This window comes from Zootoca vivipara, chromosome 10, assembly GCF_965207765.1.
Source record: "Zootoca vivipara chromosome 10, rZooViv2.hap1.1, whole genome shotgun sequence".
In the NCBI taxonomy this organism is placed as follows: domain Eukaryota; kingdom Metazoa; phylum Chordata; class Lepidosauria; order Squamata; family Lacertidae; genus Zootoca; species Zootoca vivipara.
Window position 1 is genome coordinate 7859960 of NC_142593.1, and position 24102 is coordinate 7884061.

General features: G+C 40.8%; 1 protein-coding gene across 11 annotated transcripts in view; it reads left to right on the top strand.

Annotated features, from left to right (window-relative positions):
* AOPEP (aminopeptidase O (putative)) overlaps positions 1 to 24102 on the top strand; it is a 196330-nt gene that overhangs the window by 97189 nt on the left and 75039 nt on the right. For 10 of the 11 annotated variants that reach the window (XR_015946220.1, XR_004691556.3, XR_015946224.1 and 7 more), the window contains 2 exons: positions 12930 to 12992; positions 13693 to 13776. Coding sequence is in view for 5 of the 11 variants with exons in the window: in XM_060280102.2 (XP_060136085.1) it covers positions 12930 to 12992; positions 13693 to 13776 (147 nt within the window). In the remaining 6 variants the exon portion in view is untranslated. Of the gene's footprint in view, positions 1 to 12929; positions 12993 to 13692; positions 13777 to 20460; positions 21272 to 24102 lie in introns of those variants that run through there. The other variant, XM_088653258.1, reaches the window with a different exon arrangement.

Consider the following 24102-nt stretch of genomic DNA (forward strand, 5'->3'; position numbering starts at 1 on the left):
TAATCAATGTTGTTGGGTTTTTTTAAAAAAGAAACCCATCACCCAATAGATGAGAGACTTTTCCTACATAAACTATATTCTGGCCTCACGCTTGATGGTGCAAATCTTGAATAATATTTTGCTAAAAATAAAGCCTGCTGTCATGAATTAGGGAAGGTGCTGCTTTGTTAAACCTTTCCCACTTCCTTTTGAATGCTTCTCCTACAAATTTGGACATGTTGTACTGGTCTCCCCCCATACAGCAGCAAGTTTGTTTAGTGATTGTAAGGTTTTCCTGTGCATCACATTATATGCATGTGCTGAAAAGCAAGCAATTGTGTGAGACACAGAAGATTTCAGGAGGGCATTTTCCTGAAACCTGCTGGGCCTGGGTTAAATAAGGTCAACTACATTGTGTTGTTGAATTTACTGTTTATCAGATCAGGATGTACTGCAGCCTCACGAAGTGACTCACCACAAGAGTAGCTTTTCATCCTCCACTAGCCTAATAATGACTTAATGCCAGCAACTCTGGTCTGTGAGTGTAATTGACATGGAGTACAGAAACAGCTGATTTTAGAGCTGGAAAGAACCTATTAAGCAATGGTGCAGGCTTACATTCCCCAACACTCCTGAATTCAACCATTCCAGTTTTTTGTTCTTGTTCTCCTGTTTGCTCTTAAACATCTCAAGAGCTGTGGTTTCTTTGCATTCTTTGAAACACACTAGCACAAGCCTTAATCATTGAACAAAGTTGTTTTCCCCCCATTCAACATACATTTTTTCTTCTGTCATCTGTTTACTAGTGCACCACCCAAAGTAATGGATGATGTTAAACTATGCACAAAAAATTGCCATGCCCACTTTAAGCATCTCTCAGTTGTTCAAACAAGTCACAACCAACCCAGCCCTATAATCAGTTCATATAGTTGACTAAATCCTCTTTGGTTGGCCTATGTTTTCTCCTGTCTCTGCTGGAAATGCTGGTGGTTTTTTGTTTTGAAAAAGACATGAGTATGTTTGCTCCTTTTTTGTTTGTTTTAGTGATCATTAAGAATAATAATATTAATAATGATAATAATTATACCCTGACCAACTGGCTGGGTTTCCCCGGTCACTCTGGGCGGCTTACAGCATATATCAACACATAATAAAACATCAAACATTAAAAACTTCCTAATACAGGACTGCCTATTAAACTATGTCTCTGCAAATGAGGGGAAACATTTATCTTCCTCATGCATCCACATTAGCTCCTTCCTCTTGAATTGCAATCCTTTCCCACTTTTTGCAGAGTTCCACATTGCGATTTTTCAGTTTAGAAAAAAAAGGTTAAGGGGGACATGATATAGGTTTATAAAATTATGCATGGTGTGCAAAAAGTGGGTATAGATAGCACCCTCCAATACTACTAGAACACAGCGTTATACAGTGGTACCTCTACTTACGAATAACTCTACTTACGAATGCTTCTACTTACGAATGGAGCTCCGTCCGCCATCTTGGATGCGGTTTAGATAGGATTTTTTCTACTTACGAATTTTTAGATAGGGTTGCTTCTACTTACGAATTTTTTCTCCCAATGCATTCCTATGGGATTCGACTTACAATTTTTTTCGACTTACAAATGTGTGTTCGGAACGCATTAAATTCGTAAGTAGAGGTACCACTATACAATGAAGCTTTACACTTGCTTACGTCAAATCACATTTTCCGTTTTAATGATCATACACCTAGTTCAGAATGATCTTTTTGTAGTTCCTCATAATCCCGCCCCCTTTTTATTATCCCTATGAAGAACTTGATGTCATCAGTAAATTTGGCCACCTCCCGGCTCAGCCATAGCTCCTGATCATTATACATAATACTGAGACTTGAAGGAATATACACAACTGAACACCAATCCATTCTAAAAACTCAATTTATTCATGTTCTCTGCTTTCTGTCCCCTGATCAATTACTGATCTATAAGTGGATTTCTCCTGTTCCATGACTGCTAGGTTTACTCAGGACTCTTTGGTGAGGGACTTCATTGACAGCTTTTTGAAAGCCTGAGTACACAGCTAAGTACACTTAATTATTTGTATCTATAGGCTTATTGTCATTTTAACAGGTTAGTTAGACTAGACATATCTTTACAAAATCTATGCTACCTCTTCAGCAAGACTTGTTCTTCTATGCCAGGGGTCAGCAACCTTTTTCAGCAGGGCCTTGTGGGGGGGCCGAACAATATTTTGAAAAATAATAATGAACGAATTCCTATGCCCCACAAATAACCCAGAGATGCATTTTAAATAAAAGGACACATTCTACTCATGTAAAAACATGCTGATTCCCGGACCATCCGCGGGCCGGATTAAGAATGTGATTGGGCTGGATCCGGGCCCCGGGTCTTAGTTTGCCTACCCATGTTCTATGCGCTTGGTAACCATATCTTTAAAAATGCATTCTACTATTTTTCCTGGAGTAGACATCACATGAACTGGTCTGTAATTTCTTGAATCTCCCAGGCTTCCTTTTTTAAAACAGTATTACACTGGCCAGTTTCCAGTCCTTAAATATGGATGCTAATCTTAGGGACAAGTTACATATTTTTGTTAGAAGATCACTGGTTTCACATTTGAGTTCTTTAGGAACTCTTGGGTGGGTGCCGTTGGACCCAGTAACTTGTTTGTTTTAACAGCCTCCGATTTGTCTTTTGAATTGTCTCTCTAAATTGCCCCTATTTAGGTTTATCTTCCCATGGAAGGGGAATATTTTAACTATTTTATTTCCTTTCATTCTTTATATTATTTTTAATAGCAAAGTAAAAACACTTTAGTGCAATTGAAAACAAACAAACAAGTCAATAATTAAATCCTGCCAGTGGAAAAGAAACTAGCACTGAGAGAAGTTAAAGAGGCTTTTAGCCACTAATCCTCCAGTTTTGGCCAACAGGAAGCCATAAATGAGGTGAACCTGCAAATGGGAAGCTTTAAATTAGAATTAGAAGGGACTTTTGCTACATGGATTTACTTGGGAATAGAATGATCTTTGCCATGATAAAATTGTATAATAATTGTATAATACTGTTGTATAACAGTGGTATATTATGTACTGCATGAAACCACTGTTTCAGAGCAGACTAATATACTTTACTGCCTGAGATAGAACAGCAAATGACACTCACCCCTCCCCAAGTCAAGTTACCCAAGACTGGCCAAGTTATTTTGGTACCTGAGGTAGAAAATCCTACAAGCACATCTAATCAATTAAATAATCGAACATTTGTTACCCTTTCATGACATCCCAGATCAGCGGTTTGGGGGTAACTGTTCATTCTGCCCAATAGTAACACCAGCTCTACACTGTTTATAGTTCACTTGCAACAAATTATGAATATTCACTAGTATAAAAGGTAAAGGGACCCCTGACCATTAGGTCCAGTCGCGGACAACTCTGGGGTTGCGGTGCTCATCTCGCTTTATTGGCCAAGGGAACCAGCGTACAGCTTCTGGGTCATGTGGGCAGCATAACTAAGCTGCTTCTGGCAAACCAGAGCAGCGCACGGAAATACCGTTTACCTTCCTGCCGGAGTGGTACCTATTTATCTACTTGCACTTTGACGTGCTTTCAAACTGCTAGGTTGGCAGGAGCTGGGACCAAACAACGGGAGCTCACCCTGTTGCGGGGATTCGAACTGCTGACCTTCTGATCGGCAAGCCCTAGGCTCTGTGGTTTAACACACAGTGGCACCCGCGTCCCTATTCACTAGTATATGAAGGATCTAATCCAGGCATCCCCAAACTGCGGCCCTCCAGATGTTTTGGCCTACAACTCGCATGATCCCTAGCTAACAGGACCAGTGGTCGGAGAAGATGGGAATTGTAGTCCAAAACATGTGGAGGGCCGAAGTTTGGGGATGCCTGATCTAATCTAAAGTTGTAATTGCCCAACTTCTGTCGCCATTTTTTAATGAATGAAGCATAGGTAAATTGCATTCTTCCAAATATCAGGCCCAAACATTACCCTATTGATACTCACAATGATCTTTATGTTCTCTGTTAATGGAAATCTATAATCAGGCTGCAGTAACTGGTTACAGATCTTTTCAGAAAATCTCTGGTTTTGTTTGGGCTGCCTCTTGGACTTTTCAGCGTGAGTAGGAAACTGAGTTAGCGCTGAGGTATAATCAGCTATTATTGTCTAATTATGGTTATTAGAAATCTGTCCTCCAGACTTTAGGGAGTGCATTTACCGAGTAAGGAAAGTTCTTTTTTAAAAAAAAAAAACACCCAGTCAATTCAAAGTATATATTTTTGCTGGAACATGTTTCAGTTCATTTTATATTTTTTTACTTTTAAAGTTTCAACATAATATAAGTGATGTTGGAAAATATTTCTTGAATTTTAGTTTATTTAAATTTCTTTAAAATATTTTAAACATTAATGATGTAATGCAAATTACTGTGCTGGTCGGTGACCGTAATAAATATTACTACTACTTTCTTGAATTGCTCATAACCTTTGCTCATTCCTAGTCTGAGAGAATGCCTAATGAATGCATTTTGAGAATGTCAGTACAATCCTTTACATGTGTCTATTCAGAAATAAGTCTTGAGTTCAGTTGGGTTTACTGTCAGGTAAATAGGCATAGCATGGGACACAGGTGGCATTGTGGTCTAAACCACAGAGTCTAGGGCTTGCCAATCAGAAAGTCGGCGGTTCGAATGACGGGGTGAGCTCCCGTTGTTCAGTCTCTGCTCCTGCCAACCTAGCAATTCAAAAGCACATCAAAGTGCAAGTAGATAAATAGGTACTGCTCCGGCGGAAAGGTAAACGGTGTTTCTGTGCGCTGTTCTGGTTCGCGAGAAGCGGCTTTGTCATGCTGGCCACATGACCTGGACAAACGTCGGCTCCCTCAGCCAGTAAAGCGAGATGAGTGCCGCAACCCCAGAGTCTGTCACGACTGGACTTAACTGTCAGGGGTCCTTTACCTTTAAATAGGCATAAGACTGTAGCTCAAAAGCATATTTTCACAATATATGTTATATTTCAAAGTTGTTGGGGGTTTTCTTTGTTTTTTTTTGTTTAGTTAAAATTGTGAGGTGTATTCAGCAGAGAAGTAAAAGCCATTCTGGATCACCACTCTTGCTCAGATTAATGTTTGGTATTTCTTCTCATTCTTTCTCGTGCCTTTCAGAGACTTTGGTTTTGAACATGATTTATCTGCACACAGTGAAGACAGTTAAACTGAAGCAACCATCTAAAAACTCTTTTTTGTGTAGGTCAGGTACATTTCCCCAAAATGGGTAATACAGATTTTCTGCCTAGTAAGCATATTTTATAGCCCGTCATTTGGAAACTGTTTCCTTTTTTTCTGCTCTACTGAAGCTTAACAGATAGTCTATCTAGTGCCTTAATTTTGAAAATTACACTCACCTACACTTAATTTTTGCACCACTACACTATGGATTTATACACTGAAGGTTAAATCCACTGGTTCCATGGCCACAAGGCAGCTTGTGCACACAATCTTTCTCTTCCCTCTCTACAGCTCCTGTAGCCGCAACACCTCTCCAGAGGGTTGGGGACCCTCCTGACTGCTTTGATAATTTTCTGATACCAGACAGAAGAATCTTGCAGACAGCAGAACACTTCTCGTACAAGGTTCTTTTGCCCAATCTCAGGAGATCCTGCTTCCCCTGCTGCTCAGGAGGGGCCCCAATCTTCTGGAGAGGCTTTTGGGGGGCTCAAGAAAGAATGGCGAATCTAGTCCAGCATCCTGTTCTCACGGTGACCAACCAGATACATGTAGGCAACTGGTTTTAGACACATTATTGCCTGAAACTATAGAGGCAGAGCAATAATGAATTAAGCTACTTTCCAGAATCCCCCTCCTTGATGCCTTTTTAAAAACTGGTGTTACAATGGCTACTTTCCAGTCCTCAGGTATCTGAGTTCTTTGAGAACTCTTGGGTGGCTGCTATGTGGACCTTTCTGGTTTGTCAGCTTTTGTTTTGTCTAATAGACTATAACTTGTCAATTAGGTCACCACAATCTGCTTCAGACTGCCCTCTTGTAAAAGTTAGTTCAGGCACTGGGATCTGCCCTATATCTTCTGTTATGAAGTCAGGTTCAAATAATTCATTCCTTTATCCTCCTTTAGTATACCTTTGACTCCTTTGTCTTCCAAGGGTCAAACTGCCTCCCTAGATGTTCTCCTGCTGTTAATATATTTAAGGAATTCCTTGTTGTTCTGAATGTTTTTAACAATGAGCTCCTCAAATTTACGATATTATTATTATTATTATTTGCATCCCTTACTGCCTGCTTGCACTTTTTCTTTTTGCCTAAGTTTGTGCTCCTTTCTCCCCTCTTTACTTGGACAAGACTTCAGTTTTTTGAAGGAAGCCTTCTTGCCTCTAATAACTCATTTGACTCTGCTATTAACCATGATGGCATCTTCTTGGCCCTCACCTTTCTTGATCTACAGCATACACTCCAGTTGATCTTCTAATGTCATGCTTTTAAAGAAATTCCAACTTACAAGTGCTTTGAAGTGCTTTAACCCTCTTAGCTTCAACGTGCTTTTTACCAACATCCTCATTGGGGGGCTTAGTTCACAGTGGGTTCGTTGTTGCTTTTGAAACCAAATGTGACCATATTGGATTTTTTTGGGCAATTGATTATTTACATGCGTATTTAATTTAAGAGCATTCTAGTCACTGCTCCCAATTAGCTCAAACTTCCATCTCACATCAGGTCCTGGAACACCACTCAAGATTAACTCCAGGTTCACTGATCCTCTGGTTGGTTCCATGGGCACAGTCATTTAGGGTATCTAGAAATTTTCCTTCATTGTCATGACTGGAACACATACATAGCCAGTCTTTGTGAAGGTAGTTGAAGTCATCCATTACTACATTTCCACTTTGGAATGTTTACTTGATTTCATTCTTCATTTTAAGGTCTCACTTCCTGTATATCCTTCCCTGTCCTTCCTCTGAAGCTCATATCCAGATATAACCATGTTGCACCACGTCTCCCTCTTCCACCAGGTTTCTGTTATTCCCACTATATCAAGGCCATCCTCTAAGACCAAGTCCTCCAGTTTACCCTTCTAAGTTCTCTGGCACCTGTAGTATGTAGGCCTCTCTGAATTGCTATTCTGTGTCCCTGCACTCAAAATGCCTAGCTCTACGGCTTCCCCATTTACATTTTCATCAATGTTATCTTCATCACAAGGGAGACTGGACCCTCCTCAGCTCCTGTCAGCTTCCTGCAATCAGAAGGATAAGAAGAGGGAAAAGATCAGTTGTGCAAATTGCTTTCCATTTGTACAATCATTGGGTACAATCCAGAATTTAGATTTAGCACATTGAAGCAGAAAATCTAGTTATGAAAACTTATTGTTCCTCCCCCCCATAAAACAATGAGATACAGGAATAAAGGTATAGTACACCTGAGGCAGCATTACTCACAAGAGCCTGAAATGGGAACATGTGTTCTCTTTCCTGAATAAGCCTATGAATTGGATCCCTTAGGTGTTTATGGTAGCTTTAATAAAGCTTGAATATTCTTTGTGGTTCGCCTTTTTCTGTTAATCACACTGCTGAGCACAAAAGCTGTGTTATGTGCAGAATGGTTGAGTTTATCCCTAGTAGAAAGGAAATATGTTTGGTATCTACAGAACAATAAGAGTTTGCTGCCTGGCTGATCAATGCTGGATCAAGTTCACATTCCCAAGCTCCCTCTCTCCCACCTACATATGCAAGGGGTGGAAACACAGCGGAGGGAGGAAAGGTCCGTTCTTGCACAGGGATGTGAGCTGAGACTTTCCTAATATGGACACAGCTGAGCCTGCATTATATTAAAAGCCTATTTTAATCTGTGCCTTGCAAAAACGTCCCAAGAAAAGCAAAGAGATTAGCTACCAATTAACTCTTGCTCTGTTTTCTTTGGCCATCCAAAACAATTCAAGGAGAAGAGAAATATGCTGCCCCTTAACTGCTTTTATTTTAGAACACTTCAGTGTGAACATTTTCCTCTGTATACAGTAATAAACAGTAAAAAACACACACACATTAAAAACCAGTAAAAAAGGAACAATAAATTTCAGCCACTTGACTGCTGATTTATAAAGTATATAAGGTGGCTGTAGAATTTAATGTGGTGGTGAATAGTCACTCCAGGCTCCTAGCTTCTGTTCTTATTGTCCTAAGAAGCAAGAAAATACTTCCCAGGATTCAAGTAATATAGCTCCACAGGGCAATGTATGTCTGCTCATTTCAGAGAAACTCTTATCATGGCCATTTACAGTAAATACTTACACTCCACCCCTTTCTAGCTCTTTGCCAAGCTTTTCAGTCTCTGGAGACTTCTGTCATGCCAATAAAAGAGGGCAGCTGAGTTCACTTCAGACAGCATGACCTTCCTCAGCACTGACTGTTTTCAGCATCAGAGATCCTTGATAGATTGAAGTGGAGACGGTGCGGTTGCAAATACAATAGGTATAAAGAGATGCCTGCCAATGATAGCCTTCTATTGATTCTAGAGATGTTAGTTGTAGTAAGCACGGCCACAAGCACTTCAAAACACTTCTGTAGTTGCAATACAAATTTATTATTTCCAAATTATAAAATACAGGTATTTTGGTTTTTATTATTTAGATGGGGTTGGCTAATAACAGTAAATGACACTGGTCATGTGTGACCCTGTTTAGATGGACACCATGCTACAACCAAATGTTTATACAGTACTGTACAAGCTTAACTTTTATTTCTAAGCGTGATTCTTGAGTATGTTTATGGGAAATCATAGGTACATACAGAAAATGTTGTTGGAATTGTTATTTTATTTAAATCATTTTTACGCTGCCTTTCTACATAAAGAGCACACAGGTCAGCTTACAAATTATTTAAAACAGATAAGGGAGCATTTAAAATTACACTGAGTGGCATGTGTCTTATTTTTTTATATGTAGAGCACTTAAACTGGGTACTTTTCAGGGAGGCAAGGCTCACAGTCCAATTACAACTGAGATGCAAATGGGAAAGGGAGCTGGAAAACTATTTGACATGCTGTATTCCAGCCACTCAGAGTTTACTGCACCTCCTTCCTCAAAGGACGTGTTTTGCATGCAGAAAATCTCAGGTTGAATCCAGTTAAAAGGATCAGGTTGCAGGTGGTGTGGTGATGATGATGATAATATAATGATGATGATAATGATAATAAAACTTTTAACCTGTCAATCTGACTGGGTTGCCCCAGCCACTCTGGGTGGCTTCCAACAGAATATAAAAAAATTAACGAAACATCAAACTTTACAAATCTTCCAATGCAGGGCTGCCTTCAGGTGTCTTCTGAAAGTCATCTAGTTTCTCTCTTTCACATCTGATGGAAGGGTGTTCTACAGGGAGGGCACCACAATTCCAAATTGATATTTTATGGTACGTTTCAAGACTGTTTAGCACTCAAAAGGACTGTAGTAACCCTAAGGATCATGTTGTGAGACTTTAAACCTGCTGTGCCACAGGAAGCTGCCTTATATGGAGACAGTTTCTGACATGCAGTTTTTCCATGTCCTACCTGGAGATGCTGGGGGTTGAGCCTGGGACCTTCTGCACACAAAGCATGCTCATATAACCTCTGCCCTCTGAGTAGTTCCTAGCACTAAATAAAGAAATGTTAACATTAGTAATGTATGTATCTTTTCTGTAGCATTTCTAAGATAGAAAGTGATTCACACCACTGATTTGCATATTTTGAACAAGTTGCATTTGTCTGAATAAGGGAAACCTGGAACCTGCTCGTTCATGAAGCTTATCAGTCACTCTGGGACCACATTATGTGAACTGTGTGAAAACTACTTTTTCTACAAGCATTTTGAGTACAAATGTGGTAATAATTAAAAGACCAAACTATAGGGGTGGGGGCTAATCACATGAATTCCAGTTAAGTGGTTAAGACCAATTTTAGGTGGGTCTCTTCAGAAAAGTAGTTTCCATTTAGCAAAGGTAAATATGTATAAAGAGCACCCTCCAATTAGTGAGGTTGGGTTAACTCGCTCAAATCTGCTCAGTGAGCTTCATGGTGGAAAAGGAACTTGGACCTGGTTCTTCACCATCCAAATGCAACACTCTAGCAAACTGTGTAGTTAGAATATACAAAGTGGGACTTTGTTCATGATGGGTTCTTTGTTGTTTTTGGACCTGAAAGTGTTGGTAAATGGTGTACCAAACATATGCTTTTCAACACCCTTTCCTTTGATTATTGACTTTTTTCCTATTAGCCTTTGCCCATGAAACGGCATAATCGTTAACAAGTAGCAGCTTTCAGTTACTACTTTTATCCTATTATATGTAAAAATAAAAAGCTGAAATAAGATTTTCTACTGTGATATCTCCATTAAGTCATTCTTCTTTGAATAATATATTTCATGGTAGTGTTGCTTCTATTTAAAGCAAGGAGTTTGATCTTGGCTTTGATCTAAAGCTTTTGATCTTGAAAGGTTATTGTGGTAATAAAGAAAAGGGCAGGACAGTATCTTTTTAAAAACTAAAAGCAGTAAAGTTAAAGAGGTGGTCAAGATTTAGTGTGCTCTCATTTGACATACATTTATGTTGTGACATCTGTTTGTAAATGCATCTGAATTCTATGTAGGAGAAAGTCTGCTTTGTCTGACTTTTCAGAAGTACAGATTTCTTTTTTGACCTTTCAGGGAATTCATAAATGCACATGTAATTTAAGTGTGCCAAGTATAATTATTCCAGAGTTATTTTCTTCTTCTTTGCACTTATAACTGGAAAATATGAAAGCACAGTCCTAAATGTGAAGTTTAAAAACTCCAGCTCTTCATTGCCAGTGACTTCCAGTGGTTTGAAGTTTTCCTTGAAGCCATCAGTTTAGCAAGCAAAGAACCTTGAGTTTTCATGAGTATCATGAGTCTAGACATGTTTACTTGGTAATGCAAAGTTCAGTTGCATTTACTCCCAAGTAAGTGTACACAGTATAGGGTTGCAGCTTTAAAGCAAAGCACTGGCTTTGCTGATCTGAGGCCTGATGGAGGAGTCAGCTGTGGAATGCCCATGACTAATAGAAATGGCAGGATTCCAGTTGCAAAAAGAACTTAATGCTTGCTTTTAAGATGCACTTCAGAGTCTCCATGGGATTCATCTGATACAGTTCTGGATTCCATAGAGGTCAAGGAGGTATCTGTAGAGGGGAGTTTTGAATTATTATTTGCATTGCAATGTATTTTCAGCAATAAGTTCGTTAGAGAGTTTGTTAAAATACTTCTGTTTGGAATTAGGGCTGATAATAGCTGCCTGATGATGGCAAATAATGCATTACAACAAGCATTCTAGTACAAATTTGAATGGTATAATCTTGCTTTTCTCTCCTCTCTCTACTTCTGCAACCTCTCTCTTTCCAATCTGAATTTTCAGCTTGTATCCGAAACATATTTATCTGTATACTTTATAGCAGGAAATGGTTGTTAATTTTTTCCAACAATGTGAGATTAATTGAGTCGCGTGCTCAAGCGAGAAACCGTATTCTTATGGGCGGAGAGCTGAAGTTGAGAGAGAGAGAGAGAGAGAGAGAGAGAGAGAGAGAGAGAGAGAGAGAGAGAGAGAGAGAGAGAGAGCTGAAGTTGAGAGAGAGAGAGAGAGAGAGAGAGAGAGAGAGAGAGAGAGAGAGAGAGAGAGAGCTGAAGTTGAGAGAGAGAGAGAGAGAGAGAGAGAGAGAGAGAGAGAGAGAGAGAGAGAGAGAGAGAGAGAGAGCTGAAGTTGAGAGAGAGAGAGAGAGAGAGAGAGAGAGAGAGAGAGAGAGAGCTGAAGTTGAGAGAGAGAGAGAGAGAGAGAGAGAGAGAGAGAGAGAGAGAGAGAGAGAGAGAGAGAGAGAGAGAGAGAGAGAGATTTTTCCCTGATTAGCGGGCGAAGGCAGCGCTTGTTCACTGTTCGGGATTTCTCTGTGTAGTTCGGCCTGGACCGCACAATGTATTCCAGGCTTATCGCACTGACTGTGCTCAATCCTCGTGTGCAAGCAAGAACCGACAACCTGTCGTCTGCACGCAGTTTTAGGGAAACTTCGGAGAGAAGAGGGTGGGTAGTTTGCTCGCAGTGAATGATTTTAAACTGAGCGTTTTACGCAAGGGAAGTGGAGCTGGGCGGAGAGGAGACAGACAGACGGACGCTATAACATTTGAATAGTGACGTGAGCCGCGGCTGCCGAGCGAGCGGCTCGAGAGTAAGTCCCCCTTGTACCTTTTGGCGACGGGTTGAACAAAGCCGATCGGTCTCTGTATACCCTTAAGGCAAGCTCCTCCTCTCCTCTGATCTCGGAGGCTGGAACACGAAGGCGGGAGGGGGGTCACTCCTCTCGTAGGTGTTTCGTTTCCCAAGGAGGTCCCTTGTGTTGCGTTGCAAAAAGAGGAACGACGGCACTTCGCTCTTTGCAGCCCGTGTATGCATCGAGAAGGGGCGTCCATAGCCATCCCTTAACACAGCAAGAATTCTCGGCCAGCGCTGCTCGCAGAAGCGCTGCGCCCAGGTCGAATGCAACCAGATCCCAACCGCGCGTGCAAATAGAAGGAAGAAGCACCAAACGAAGCACGGGGAAGTTGCTGGTCGAGTCAAGGTAGTGCTTTCTTGCACGCCCGCCTCTCCCTCGTAGTGAAAAAGAAACGAGAACGAGGTGGGCTAGGCTAGGACTTGCGAAATGTCTAGGTGAGAGGGACTAAATAGCCCGATTCCCGAGCTCTTTTTGTTTGCTGCGCAGAGGTAAATAAAGAAGCGGAGCGGTGAAAGTTTTTGCACCAGGTCTGGGAGCCTTCTAAAAGAATCTGTGCATCCGATCTTGGGGAATTTGGAGGCGAGGGGCAAGGAGAGAGCGGATCGCATCCCCCCAAGCGAGCTGCAGCCTAGAAAACCTCAGTAAACTTGCACTTTATTTGTCTTTCCCATCTAGCCTTTGCTGGAAGAGAGTCAGGCTTGGCAGAATTGTCGGCTAGCCCAGCAAGTGAACGAAGAGGTAACACGCTTATTTTGCTTAATAACAATATTTTCTAGGCTTATTGTTGTTTTTCCTATCCCTGCCTGCCTTGAGTCTTTCCTCTGTAATGTTCCCTTCAATTTATATAAAGAGTGTCACTTTAAAATCTGCTGTTCCTTTATATTAACTCTGATAATACAAGTGTGCCTTAGTGAATCTATTACCTGAGGCTGAAGGTGTGAGGAATGAGCAGCTTTTTTAATTTTTTAAAAAAACTGCAGCCAGACCCGTAGACGCTACTTGGAAGGAAAGTCCCATTAAGTCAGTGGCACTTGCTTCCCAGTACAGTAGTTGTTTTTAGAATGATCTTAGAATTCTGTGGCTATACAACAAACTGTTTTGATATAGCCTGGTTTTTCTTTGTTTTGAGTAAGAGTGCTATTGCTGTTGTCTGCATTTGAGCAACATACACAATTTACTGCATTAAGATTGGGGGGTGGGGTGGGGGTGGAACCCCTCTAGACCAGGCACAAATGGCTAAATGGATTATCCAAGAGCATGATATTGCAGACTGGAAAAGTGCTTTTCACACACACCCCTCCATTTTCCTCTTCTTTTCCTTTTCCGGTGAAGCAATGGAAAAATGTGTCTTGGGTCTGTTTATAGTTTCTTACTCATGCTGAATAGTTGTACTCAGGTTGCCTCTTCTTAAGAAAAGCTCTATGATTTTGACCTGTAGGTCGTAAAATGGATTCAAGTAAATCAGAGAGCCAGAAAAAGCAGCAAAAGAAAAAGGGGATGTGAAGAAGTTGGTTTCCAAAAGGTATGGGCTCCAAGTGGGCATCTATTCTATATAATAACCCAAGAAGTTAAAGACAGAAACTTTTAAACGATATGGAAACAGTACAAGATAAACCAATAAGTCTGTGTAAGCATTTGCTGGATTAAGTTTCATTTTGTCTAGCAAGATTTCTATAGAATACTGTTTGATACACTGCATTCATACTCATTGTGCTGTCCTGGTGGAATGGAGAGCGTTTGAGATAGTTTTTAGAGAAAATGAGCGCCTTCTCAGTAATTTGGTTTTGGCTCTTTATACACCCAGATAAAATGTTTCTGCCTTTGAGAACAACCCTGGTCAATGTCGTAGTGATTCAGAAATGACAAATATTGCAAATAGGTACATTGCAGGTTTCAAAATAGACAGAAATAAATTATTGGTGGCTGCATGTATAGCTTTAAGGTGTTCAACAGGTATGGTGCAACCCAGTCCTGCTTCTATGTAAGTCCAAAATAAAAAATAAAAATAGCACAACTATTGTAAGCAGTTCTTAGCAGATTGTATACTCAGAATTTGGAAGGGTTTAAGGAAAGCATGAAAGTATTGCCTGGTGGGTGCTTTATTACTATTGTTTAATTTGAATAACATTTCCTGTTTCAACAAATAGTATTGCCACAATTACGTTGAGTTGTGCTATATGTTTGCCAGGATATTAGTTATGGATGGCCTAGTCCACGACTAATTAAGCTGAAATATTTGGATTTAAGGTGATTTGCAGCACAATGTTGTGCATGTTTTACTCAGACGTAATCCCACCTTTCCGTGGGATTTACTCCCTAGTCCAAGCGCCATTGAAGTAAGTGTAGCTGGCAGCCCCTTTCTAGACACATTTACATGTAAGTCTTACTGATTTTTCTGCGCGCAGAATATGCCTCTGCCTGATTTTCCGAAAAGCCCCATGTCCTCTGCAAACACCTGCACCATGGCCCAACTCACCCCGACCCATTCTGTAGGGTTCTCTGACCCTCAGGAGAAGCTGTTTTTTGGAGCGGGCGGAGGCTGCCAGGGAAGGGGGGTCGAGAAAGACACTTCCTACTCACCCCTTCTGCCATTAGTTTTTTAGACCCAAGCCAAAGACTGTGACTAAACTGTTTTGTGAATTTGGCTATTGTTGTACAGTGTAGATTGATGAGTAAGTATCTTGTCGTGTGTTGAATGGCTTAAAACAAAACTGCTTCTCAGAAAACTTAGTAGTAAAAATCCAATGTTGAAACACGGTAGAACTACTGTAAAACTATTTTTTCTCCTATTAGAAAAAGGCTTTGGGGTTTCCTTCCTTCCTTCCTTCCTTCCTTCCTTCCTTCCTTCCTTCCTTCCTTCCTTCCTTATTATTTTGGAAGGATTAAAAAGGCAATGTGTTACTTTGCAGCCTGATGATTCATTGCTGGTTTTGTAGCCAAGTTCTTGCTGATAGTATGGCTGCCAACTCCTGGGTTATATTGCCTTAGTATGGGCATTACTGTATTCAACAAGAGTTTGTGGATCGTACAGCTCCTTGTGGTGTAGTGGTGGGAGATGGACAATGGAAGAACTGAGGAAATGGATTATTATAGTTCAGTTTCATTTTTGTGATAAAAGATGTGAGGGAATGATCCTCTGATTCTCAATCGATTTACTAATATTAAATTGCAGTCTGCCAGGATATTACTTATTTAGCACGTACGCAGAAATGGATTCATATTTCCAAGGCGGGGTTTAATTGCTTCAGCTGAAGGTTGCTTCCGCCTGCTGTCACTATAAACAAGTTTGTTTCCTAAGATACTGGAGCATTTTTGTACAGATAAAATTAGTAAAATATTATAATTATTGCAGCGAATACTAACAAGAAGCAACTAATGCTTTGTCAAGTTCCAGAATCATTAATGTTACAGGTAATACTTCAACGCACTGTTGACTTCTGGATATGCTCTTCTTTGTTACAAGAAAATTAAATGAAAATGTTCAGATTTTTTTTGTATGCTGGAATTCACACCAAATAACAGCTGCTGTTTTTAATGTTTGCATACTTGAAGTGACTTTGGCACCTACAGTTCACAAACTCCAAGAACTGATGTGCATTACTACTCAGACCCAAGAACAATCTTCCTGCTTCATTTAGGCTACAATCCTAAACCATCTTAATTTAGAAAAAGCCCCATTTTATTCTGTGGGACTTAATTCCCAGTAGATATTATTACGATTGCAACCTAAGGCATTCAGGTATTCCATGTGATTTGGTTGCCATTTTGTAAGCCAACTGCTTAAAATAGAAGGGTTTTTTTAATGGAATAATTTGTATTACACCCCAAACGCTAAGATTAAGGAATATGCTCTCTCAACCTATTGTTGGGTGGCAAGGCAGCATGATCTTCATTTCTTCATATAATATTTTTTATCCTGCTTGTCTCTCTGAAAACAGAGATGACAAAAATAGTTCTTGGGTTTGTTTGTGTTGTTGTTGTTGTTTTTAAAAAGCATTACACTACACAAGGCCAGCACTAAAAAAAATCCATTGATTTGGGGGTGGGAATCAGAAGAAAAGTAGCAACAGAATATTAAAATTAATGTTCAAAGAAGAGCTATGACTAAGTGAAACAAATGACGTAGCAGACAAATCAAAGGCTTGCTGGGAAAGTCTTCAGGCAGTGATGGGACACTGGCAAAGTTCAGACACAAACTAATTTCCCCGTATATGGAATGCCACATGCTGGGTGCCGCAGTCATAAAGGTCCCACTCTCCCTGGCACATGCTGCTTTAAAACTCTTCCAAATTTATGGTCTGTAAAGGCAGTCATTTTTTGTGGGGGATGCAGGAAAGAAGCAGGTTAGGAAAATAGATTCAGGGCATTCAAAAAAAGATATTAGCAGTTAATATGGGCTCAACACAAATATAGCTGAAAGACTGAGCAGCGCTGGTAGTTTTTGCTGTAAAAGTCCTTTGTATTCTCTCTGACTTAACACTCCCCATCATGTGCCGTTCCTTTATAATCATGACAAGATTATGACACATTACCTGTACTGGATGAATTATTTTTGCCATTACCAAGAGACACCATGAAATCAAAGTTGCCACTGATGCGTCATGAGCATTCCATTATTCCATTATGGAAATAGTTTTGCAACAGCTAGGTAAAATATGCTTTTCAACAATCGAAGTTCACTTTTGGATTTAAAACAAAGCCCTGAAGATATCAACCATTGGGCAGTGTCTGCCTAAATAGATGCAAAACCATGTAATGAACTGCTGTAAAGGTAAAGGGACCCCTGATCGTTAGGTCCAGTCGTGGATGACTCTGTGGTTGCGGCGCTCATCTCGCTCTAGAGGCCGGGGGAGCCGGCTTCCGGGTCATGTGGCCAGCATGACTAAGCCACTTTTGGCGAACCAGAGCAGCGCATGGAAACACTGTTTACCTTCCCGTCAGAGGAGTACATATTTATCTACTTGCACTTTGTGCTTTCGAACTGCTAGGTTGGCAGGAGCAACGGGAGCTCACCCCATCGCGGGGATTCGAACCGCTGACCTTCTGATCGGCAAGCCTTTATTTTGCTTCCTTATGCGTCACTCCACTCAAAGTCCTGCTCCAGGATTTTGTTCCTCTCACACATAGATACTTCAATCCCCCCTTTTACTTTCCCATTTCATTTGACTCCCCCCTATTATTTTTAAAAACTTTCTTATATTTGTTGTGCCTTTTCCTTGCTTTTACTTCTCTAATCTAATATCACTGTTTCTACTTAATATTTCCCTTCCCCATCCCCTGTTGTCTCTTTAATTTTTTTTATACATAGCCTGCTACTTCTGTCCTTCACCCTTTAAATTTCTCTCCACATTATAGAGAAAAGTCTAGTACAGCTCTGAAGGCTGAGAAGGCAGCTTATAAAATTAATAGGTACATTTTAAAAAATGTTAATCTAAAAATGCCAAGGGAGGAGCAAAAATTGAAATCAAATAAACGGTTGACAAATATATTTAAAACTCTCAGCGGTCAAATAAATTACCCATGTGCAAAAGAGCTGTTATTAATGAATGTAAGAAAAGCATTCTAGGAAAGGGCTAATGGGTATATTATAAGATTAATGACCCTTGAAAGAACAACAAAGCTGTTTGGAACATGGAGGACTTCTTAATTTGTGCATTTAGTTGTCCTTTGACTTCACGAACAGTGGGATACTTGATTGGCCGTCATATTACAGAGGTTAAAATAAAAGGTATTTTCTCTGTGTGTAGAGATATGAAAGAAAAAGAATAGGAAGAATTAATATGCTATATATTTGATAGATATTGCATGTTACAGAGTCTCCACATTCTGCACTGAACACAGTAGATTTTAAGGCATTTTACATCTAATCCAGGATTCCCAAACTAAGGCCCGGGGGCCGGATGCGGCCCAATCACCTAAATCCGGCCCGCGGATGGTCCGGGAATCAGCATGTTTTTACATGAGTAGAATGTGTTCTTTTATTTAAAATGCATCTCTGGGTTATTTGTGGGGCATAGGAATTCATTCATATGTTTTTTTCAAAATATCGTCCGGCCCCCCACGAGGTCTGAGGGACAGTGGACCAGCCCCCTGCTGAAGAAGTTTGCTGACCCCTGAAAAATTCATGTGGCATTTTGGTATACCGTATTTACTCGAGTCTAATGTGCCATCGAATCTAATGCACACCTCATTTTGTGTGCTGGCGAATGTAAATGTGCCATCAAGTCTAAGGTGCACCTTAATTTTCGCAATGTAATTTGGCCAAAACAGGTGAGCATTAGATTCAAGTAAATACGGTATTTCTTTTTTTTATACTAATAATCTAATTATTGCATACATGTGGTGCTGGTTAAATGTGTTGGCATTCAATAGTTCGTGTTTTGGAAAGCACACTGTTTTTGGCTCATTAGTAAAATTATAGTATGTAATAAAGCTGTTCGGAAACCCTCGGAGGAGAAGCTTACAGCAGATATCTCAGTCATACAGTAGTTCAGAGCTACCACTTGGCATAGTCATCTTCTGAGGCATACCTAGGGGTTGGTGAAACGGGCCTTTGCCAGGGACACAGGCCTGTATGTGTGTGTGCCTGTGCAGAATCAGCTATCAGACTATGAAGTGTATCATGTGTTTGTGTGTGGCGGTGTGCTGCTGCTTTTGCAGCGAGAGCAAATACAGGAAACATTTCCCGTTCTTCTCAAACCTCAGCACAAAGGCGTGCATTTTTTGTTGTTGTTGCCCTTCTTCCTCGCCTTGTCCTCACTTCACCCTCACTTCGAGTCTTTGGACCTCTTAAAATTAGCAATTTCTAATGTGGCTATTGCAATAAGCTGATTTTTTTTCCTGGAGGGCAGTGATACTGTACAGCTGTTTACCGAGGGTGCAAGGGACCGTGGGTATGCCTCTGGTCATCTTGACACCGTATCTGTTAAGAATGCATTTGATAGCATTCTAAGTGCAGTTTCTTTCCCCTCTACTTGACAACAAACTTTTCTTCAGATCAGATAAAAGTCAAGGCTAAAGATTTTCTTGGTTCTGAGTTGCCCTTGGTTCCTTCACAGTTACTCTGATCAAATGAATGTGGAAGAACAAGGTGCTGGATAGGTGTGTACATGAATAAAAGACTTAACACCTGGTTCACAATATGGATGGATCTATAAGATTAAACATAGGTGTTGTTTTTTGGTTCACTTTGTTTTAACTATATCTGACTTTCCATTGCAATTAAAGGTACATCACACGGTTATAGCTCTTAAGAAAACAAGTCCCAAATTTATGTTGCACCTAATGGCATCATCAGCGAAACAATTTTGAACACCCTTTGGGGTATTATTGAAATACTGAATTATTATATGTCCACATGCATATAAATCTGAGGTGGCCATTTTTTAAAATTCAGAAAATACAAACCAGCATGACCATGTGTTGGAAGTAGCTTGAAGTTTACATAGAATTGCATCACTTAATGAGTGTGGTTCATTGCCAGCAGCCATTTCCCTCCTGCAAAGTGAAAGATTAAGGCCGCCTAATGTAAAACACAAGTTTTCCAAAGAAAGAAAGACAACAGAAGTGTTGTGTCTTTTATTTGAAGGAAAAATTAGCTGCACTGCTGCAGTACATCTTTTTATTTGGTGGTTCCTCTCTTTGGAGACATTTTAATGAGTTACATTTATATAAGAACATGAAAAACTATTAATCATATGCATGATAGTGCCTTAATACTATTACATATAAGCATGTTTCATATATGCAAATAGCTATTCTAGGAGACCTAGTTTAGGGTAATGCCTTTAAGTCTAGAAGCACATTTGTTCTTTATAAAACTTTTGAGACGTTGCTGCCCCTTAGGCTGGTGTAGAGTTTCCAGTAAGTGGAGAAAAATAGAGAAGATGCCAGGAGTGGGAAAGAACCACACATGGCCTTTGCAGAGGTCTTTAATTGGTCCTATAAGCTGCAAAGGTGAGAGAATGTGTTGCTAGCAGTGGGAAATTAATTCACCCCAGCCATGAGTAGGACATTGCAGGCCATTCTGTGGGTAGGTTTGCCAGTACTGAGGCTATTCCAGAATTTTAGATTAAGTGTGATTCCTCCTGTCTTAGCAAGACGGTATGAGTTCAGTGCAACATGATGCCTGTGGTCTTGAGGACCAGGCTTTATGACTGATGTTCACGTCTCATCCATTACAACGCTTTTGAACTTACTTCAACAGGACTGCTGTGGTGGTGTGCAAATTATGTCCATCCAATGTCTGGAAACAAGCTCAGTGTTATGAGCTGTATTCATGCTTCCTAATTTTTGTAACAACAACAACAACAACAACAACAACAACAACAACAACAACAACAACAACAACAACAGTAACTCCTTAAGTCTTTTATTTAGTTGTATTCCAGTTTTAACCAAATGGCATTTTAGGAAGAGTAGCTTAAGATTAAGTTCTACTGATACTTCCACACTATCTTGATGTTGAATTTCTGCTAAAAAGTGAATGAAAATTGCTAGGAGGTACCTGCTGAAACATAGGACGTTAACAGTGAGAACAAAGTAGTAAGCAGACCGGGGGGAAAAACCTTAGTTTGGAATCATCCATAGTTTTCATGTAAAACCTGGACACTTTCCTGAATCTATACACCAGTTCTTAGGAGATTTATCTACTTCTGGATATGAAGACGTTTAGGCTAGTGGAAAATCAGAGTTTTCGCTTTAAGGCAGAGATGGGTAACATGTGGCTCTCCAAATGTTATTGGACTACACCTGCTATCACTCCAGCCCATTGGCCCTGCTGCCTGGGCCTGATGAAAGTTGAAATTCAACAGTATCTGGAGAGCCACAGGGTCTCCATCCTTGCTCTAAGGAATAGTGCCAAATTGAAACCAGAATACAGGTAGATGATATCAAGAGAATAGATGATAAGGGCAAAGTTCAAGTGGCAATTTTTGGAGAAAGGATGCTGGTTAAAAATAGTGTAACTTAGTGCTGTACTCTGTTAAAATAAAAGTGTCACACACTCCTGAAGCCAGTATGCTACCTTTTGTTGTCTTTCCTTCCATGCTCGCTTGAATTAAGTCTGACTATAAAACCATGTCTGTGGCCTATGATGGTTACCCCCAACTCAAATTTAAGAAGGTGTTCTTGAAAAGTATTGTGGCAAGCCCATGGTGAAGGAGAGTGCTTCCAGAAATACGTTGTTGTGGAAGCCATGCTGCTTCTGCTTGGAAGCCTTTCTACATGGTCCACATGTTTTCAGAATGCCAACCTGTACTTTTTCTCCATTTAATCTCAGTTTACCCATTCCATGGAAAATCTGTTAAGCTATTTTACATCCACAGTCACACTGGTGTGAAAGCTCATTAGTGCGTTTGTTTTGGTGGATAGTTTTTTATGTGTGTGGTCTGTCACCACAACTTAGCCCTTCTGTTTCTGATGGCAGAAACAATGCAAGTGTGCCTATTTCTATTGAATGTCACATACTGCGCATACAAATTTAACAATTGGCTCCAGAGGAATTGTTCTTTCAGGATCTCCACAGTGCATCTGGGGATGTACTTTGGAGACTGTGACTTTAAAAATAAAATAACTTGTATGTTGCCATTTGCCCCCAACCAACCCACCTGTTGCTACCAAATCAAACAGCAGATATGAACATAGAAAACTTTACCAAAATAAAAATTGGGAAAAGTTTGGAGAGATAATGAAAAGTGTGTTACACAAAAGGAAACTAGGACCCTCAACCTCAATGTGGTGACTGGAAGTCATAATGGACTTCATGTCATAATGGATTTCATAATGGATTTCATGTTGTAAGAAATTAACTTATCCTTTGTAAATTGTAGTACTCTTTGATTCTTTTTGGTTGATTGTAATTTTTCATATATATATACAGTATAGCTAAAAAAAACCCACTCTCAAACAATATCTCACCATTATTTTTCTTTTCTTTTTTAAAATCACCACCAAGTGGAAATGCATATTCTCCCACCAAAAAACCCCACAAGCTTCCATTTGCCTATTGTGAAGGCAGTGTGCTGTAGTGGTTAGAGTGTTGGAATGGTATCTGCAAGACCAGGGTTCAGATCTTTGTTTAGCTGTGAAACTCGGAAGGTTGTGGACTCTCCTTCCTTGCAGGTTTTTCAGCAGAGGTTGGATGGTCAGCTGTCATCTGTCATAAATGCTTTAGCTGAAATTTCTGCATTGCAGGGTTGGACTAGATGACCCTTGGGGGTCCCTTCCAACTCTACAATTTTATGATTCTGTAACCTCCCTGGGTGACTGGGCCAGTCAGTCTCTTGGCCTAACCTACCTCAGTGTGGTTGTGAAGATAAAATGGAGAGGAAAAGAGCATTGAGCTCCTTGGAGGAAAGGTGGGATATAAATGTAACAAATAAATAAAATAAATGTAGGGCTGGTCACAGTTGTTCTTGATCATTTTTGGTGGACAAATCTGTGTGCACACAGGCACAGAAATATCTTTTCACAATCCCAGAGTTAAAAAAGGGTAGTGAAGGGGAGAGTGGCTGGTCATTCTGTCCCGCTCAGCTCAGTGGTGTGGATAGCAAATGACTGAATAACAATGACTATCTGAGCGGAATGTGTGGACGTTAATATGCCAATCACATACACATAAAAACTAGATTTGATTGACCCATTTGCAATACAGTGGTACCTCGGGTTAAGAACTTAATTCGTTCTGGAGGTCCGTTCTTAACCTGAAACCGTTCTTAACCTGAGGTACCACTTTAGCTAATGGTGCCTCCCGCTGCTGCCATGCCTCCGCCGCACAATTTCTGTTCTCATCCTGAAGCAAAGTGCTTAACCCAAGGTACTATTTCTGGGTTAGCAGAGTCTGTAACCTGAAGCATCTGTAACCTGAAGCATCTGTAGCCCGAGGTACCACTGTATAAACGTTCCCTGCATAAACTCCTTTCCCAATTGTTGCCACATGACACCATTTTCCTGTGTTAATGGAACTAGTAAACTAGGTAGCTGTTGGCAGTTAAACAGGAAACTGGGCTACCTGAAGTTCTTTCTATTTTCATATATCTTAACTTGAGCAGGAATGGAAGTGGAGGTGGGTCCACCTGGGTCCAACTCATACCTCCCCTTCCTCAGTTGTCAGCCCTGCTGCCATTAATTCAGCACAATCTCTTCCAGTCTACCTTTCCCAGCTGTTTTGTGTTTAGAATCCATAAGTTGGAATGATTCTGTCACAGTGGCCGGAGCGGGCTACTTCAGAGTAACGACTCTACACAGCTCTGCATTTTATTCTTTTATTGGTGCTGCGTATTTACAGTGCTGAAGTCATTGCTATTTACACGGAACGATGGGGTCATTACGTTGCAGAACCTCCGAATGGCTTTTGGCGCGTCTTTCCCCAACACAAAAGCCTTGGCAGACCCATCCTCTTTCCCCTCCTCTTTCTCCGTAATTCCGGAGTTGGGGGGATGGGTCTCCCCCCCTTATTTGCCCCTTCCTGTCCCACCTGGGACCCTGGCTCCGCTACCTTGCCTGAGCCTCGGACACGACTTCCTGCTTCCTCACTGGAATCGGAGCTCCCTCTGCTTTCCCCTGTGCTCGGGGATGGGCTTGAACTCAGGAGGGGAGGGACTTCGCGATATCCCCTGTCCCTCACATCCACCCCCCTCCCAAGCTCTCCTTCTCCCCTCCCCAAGTCCCCCCCAGGTGTCGGGGACGACTCGAAGCCTAAGAACTCAGTACCTTCCGAGCCCGTCGGTGTGAACACCTCCCCCCAGTCCTGCGAGCCCCCCCCTTCCGCCTGGGAGGACTGGAATCCCAAAAAGTCCGTGGCGTCCGAGCTGGTGGGAGTAAAAATGTGCTGCCAATCTGCTTCTGC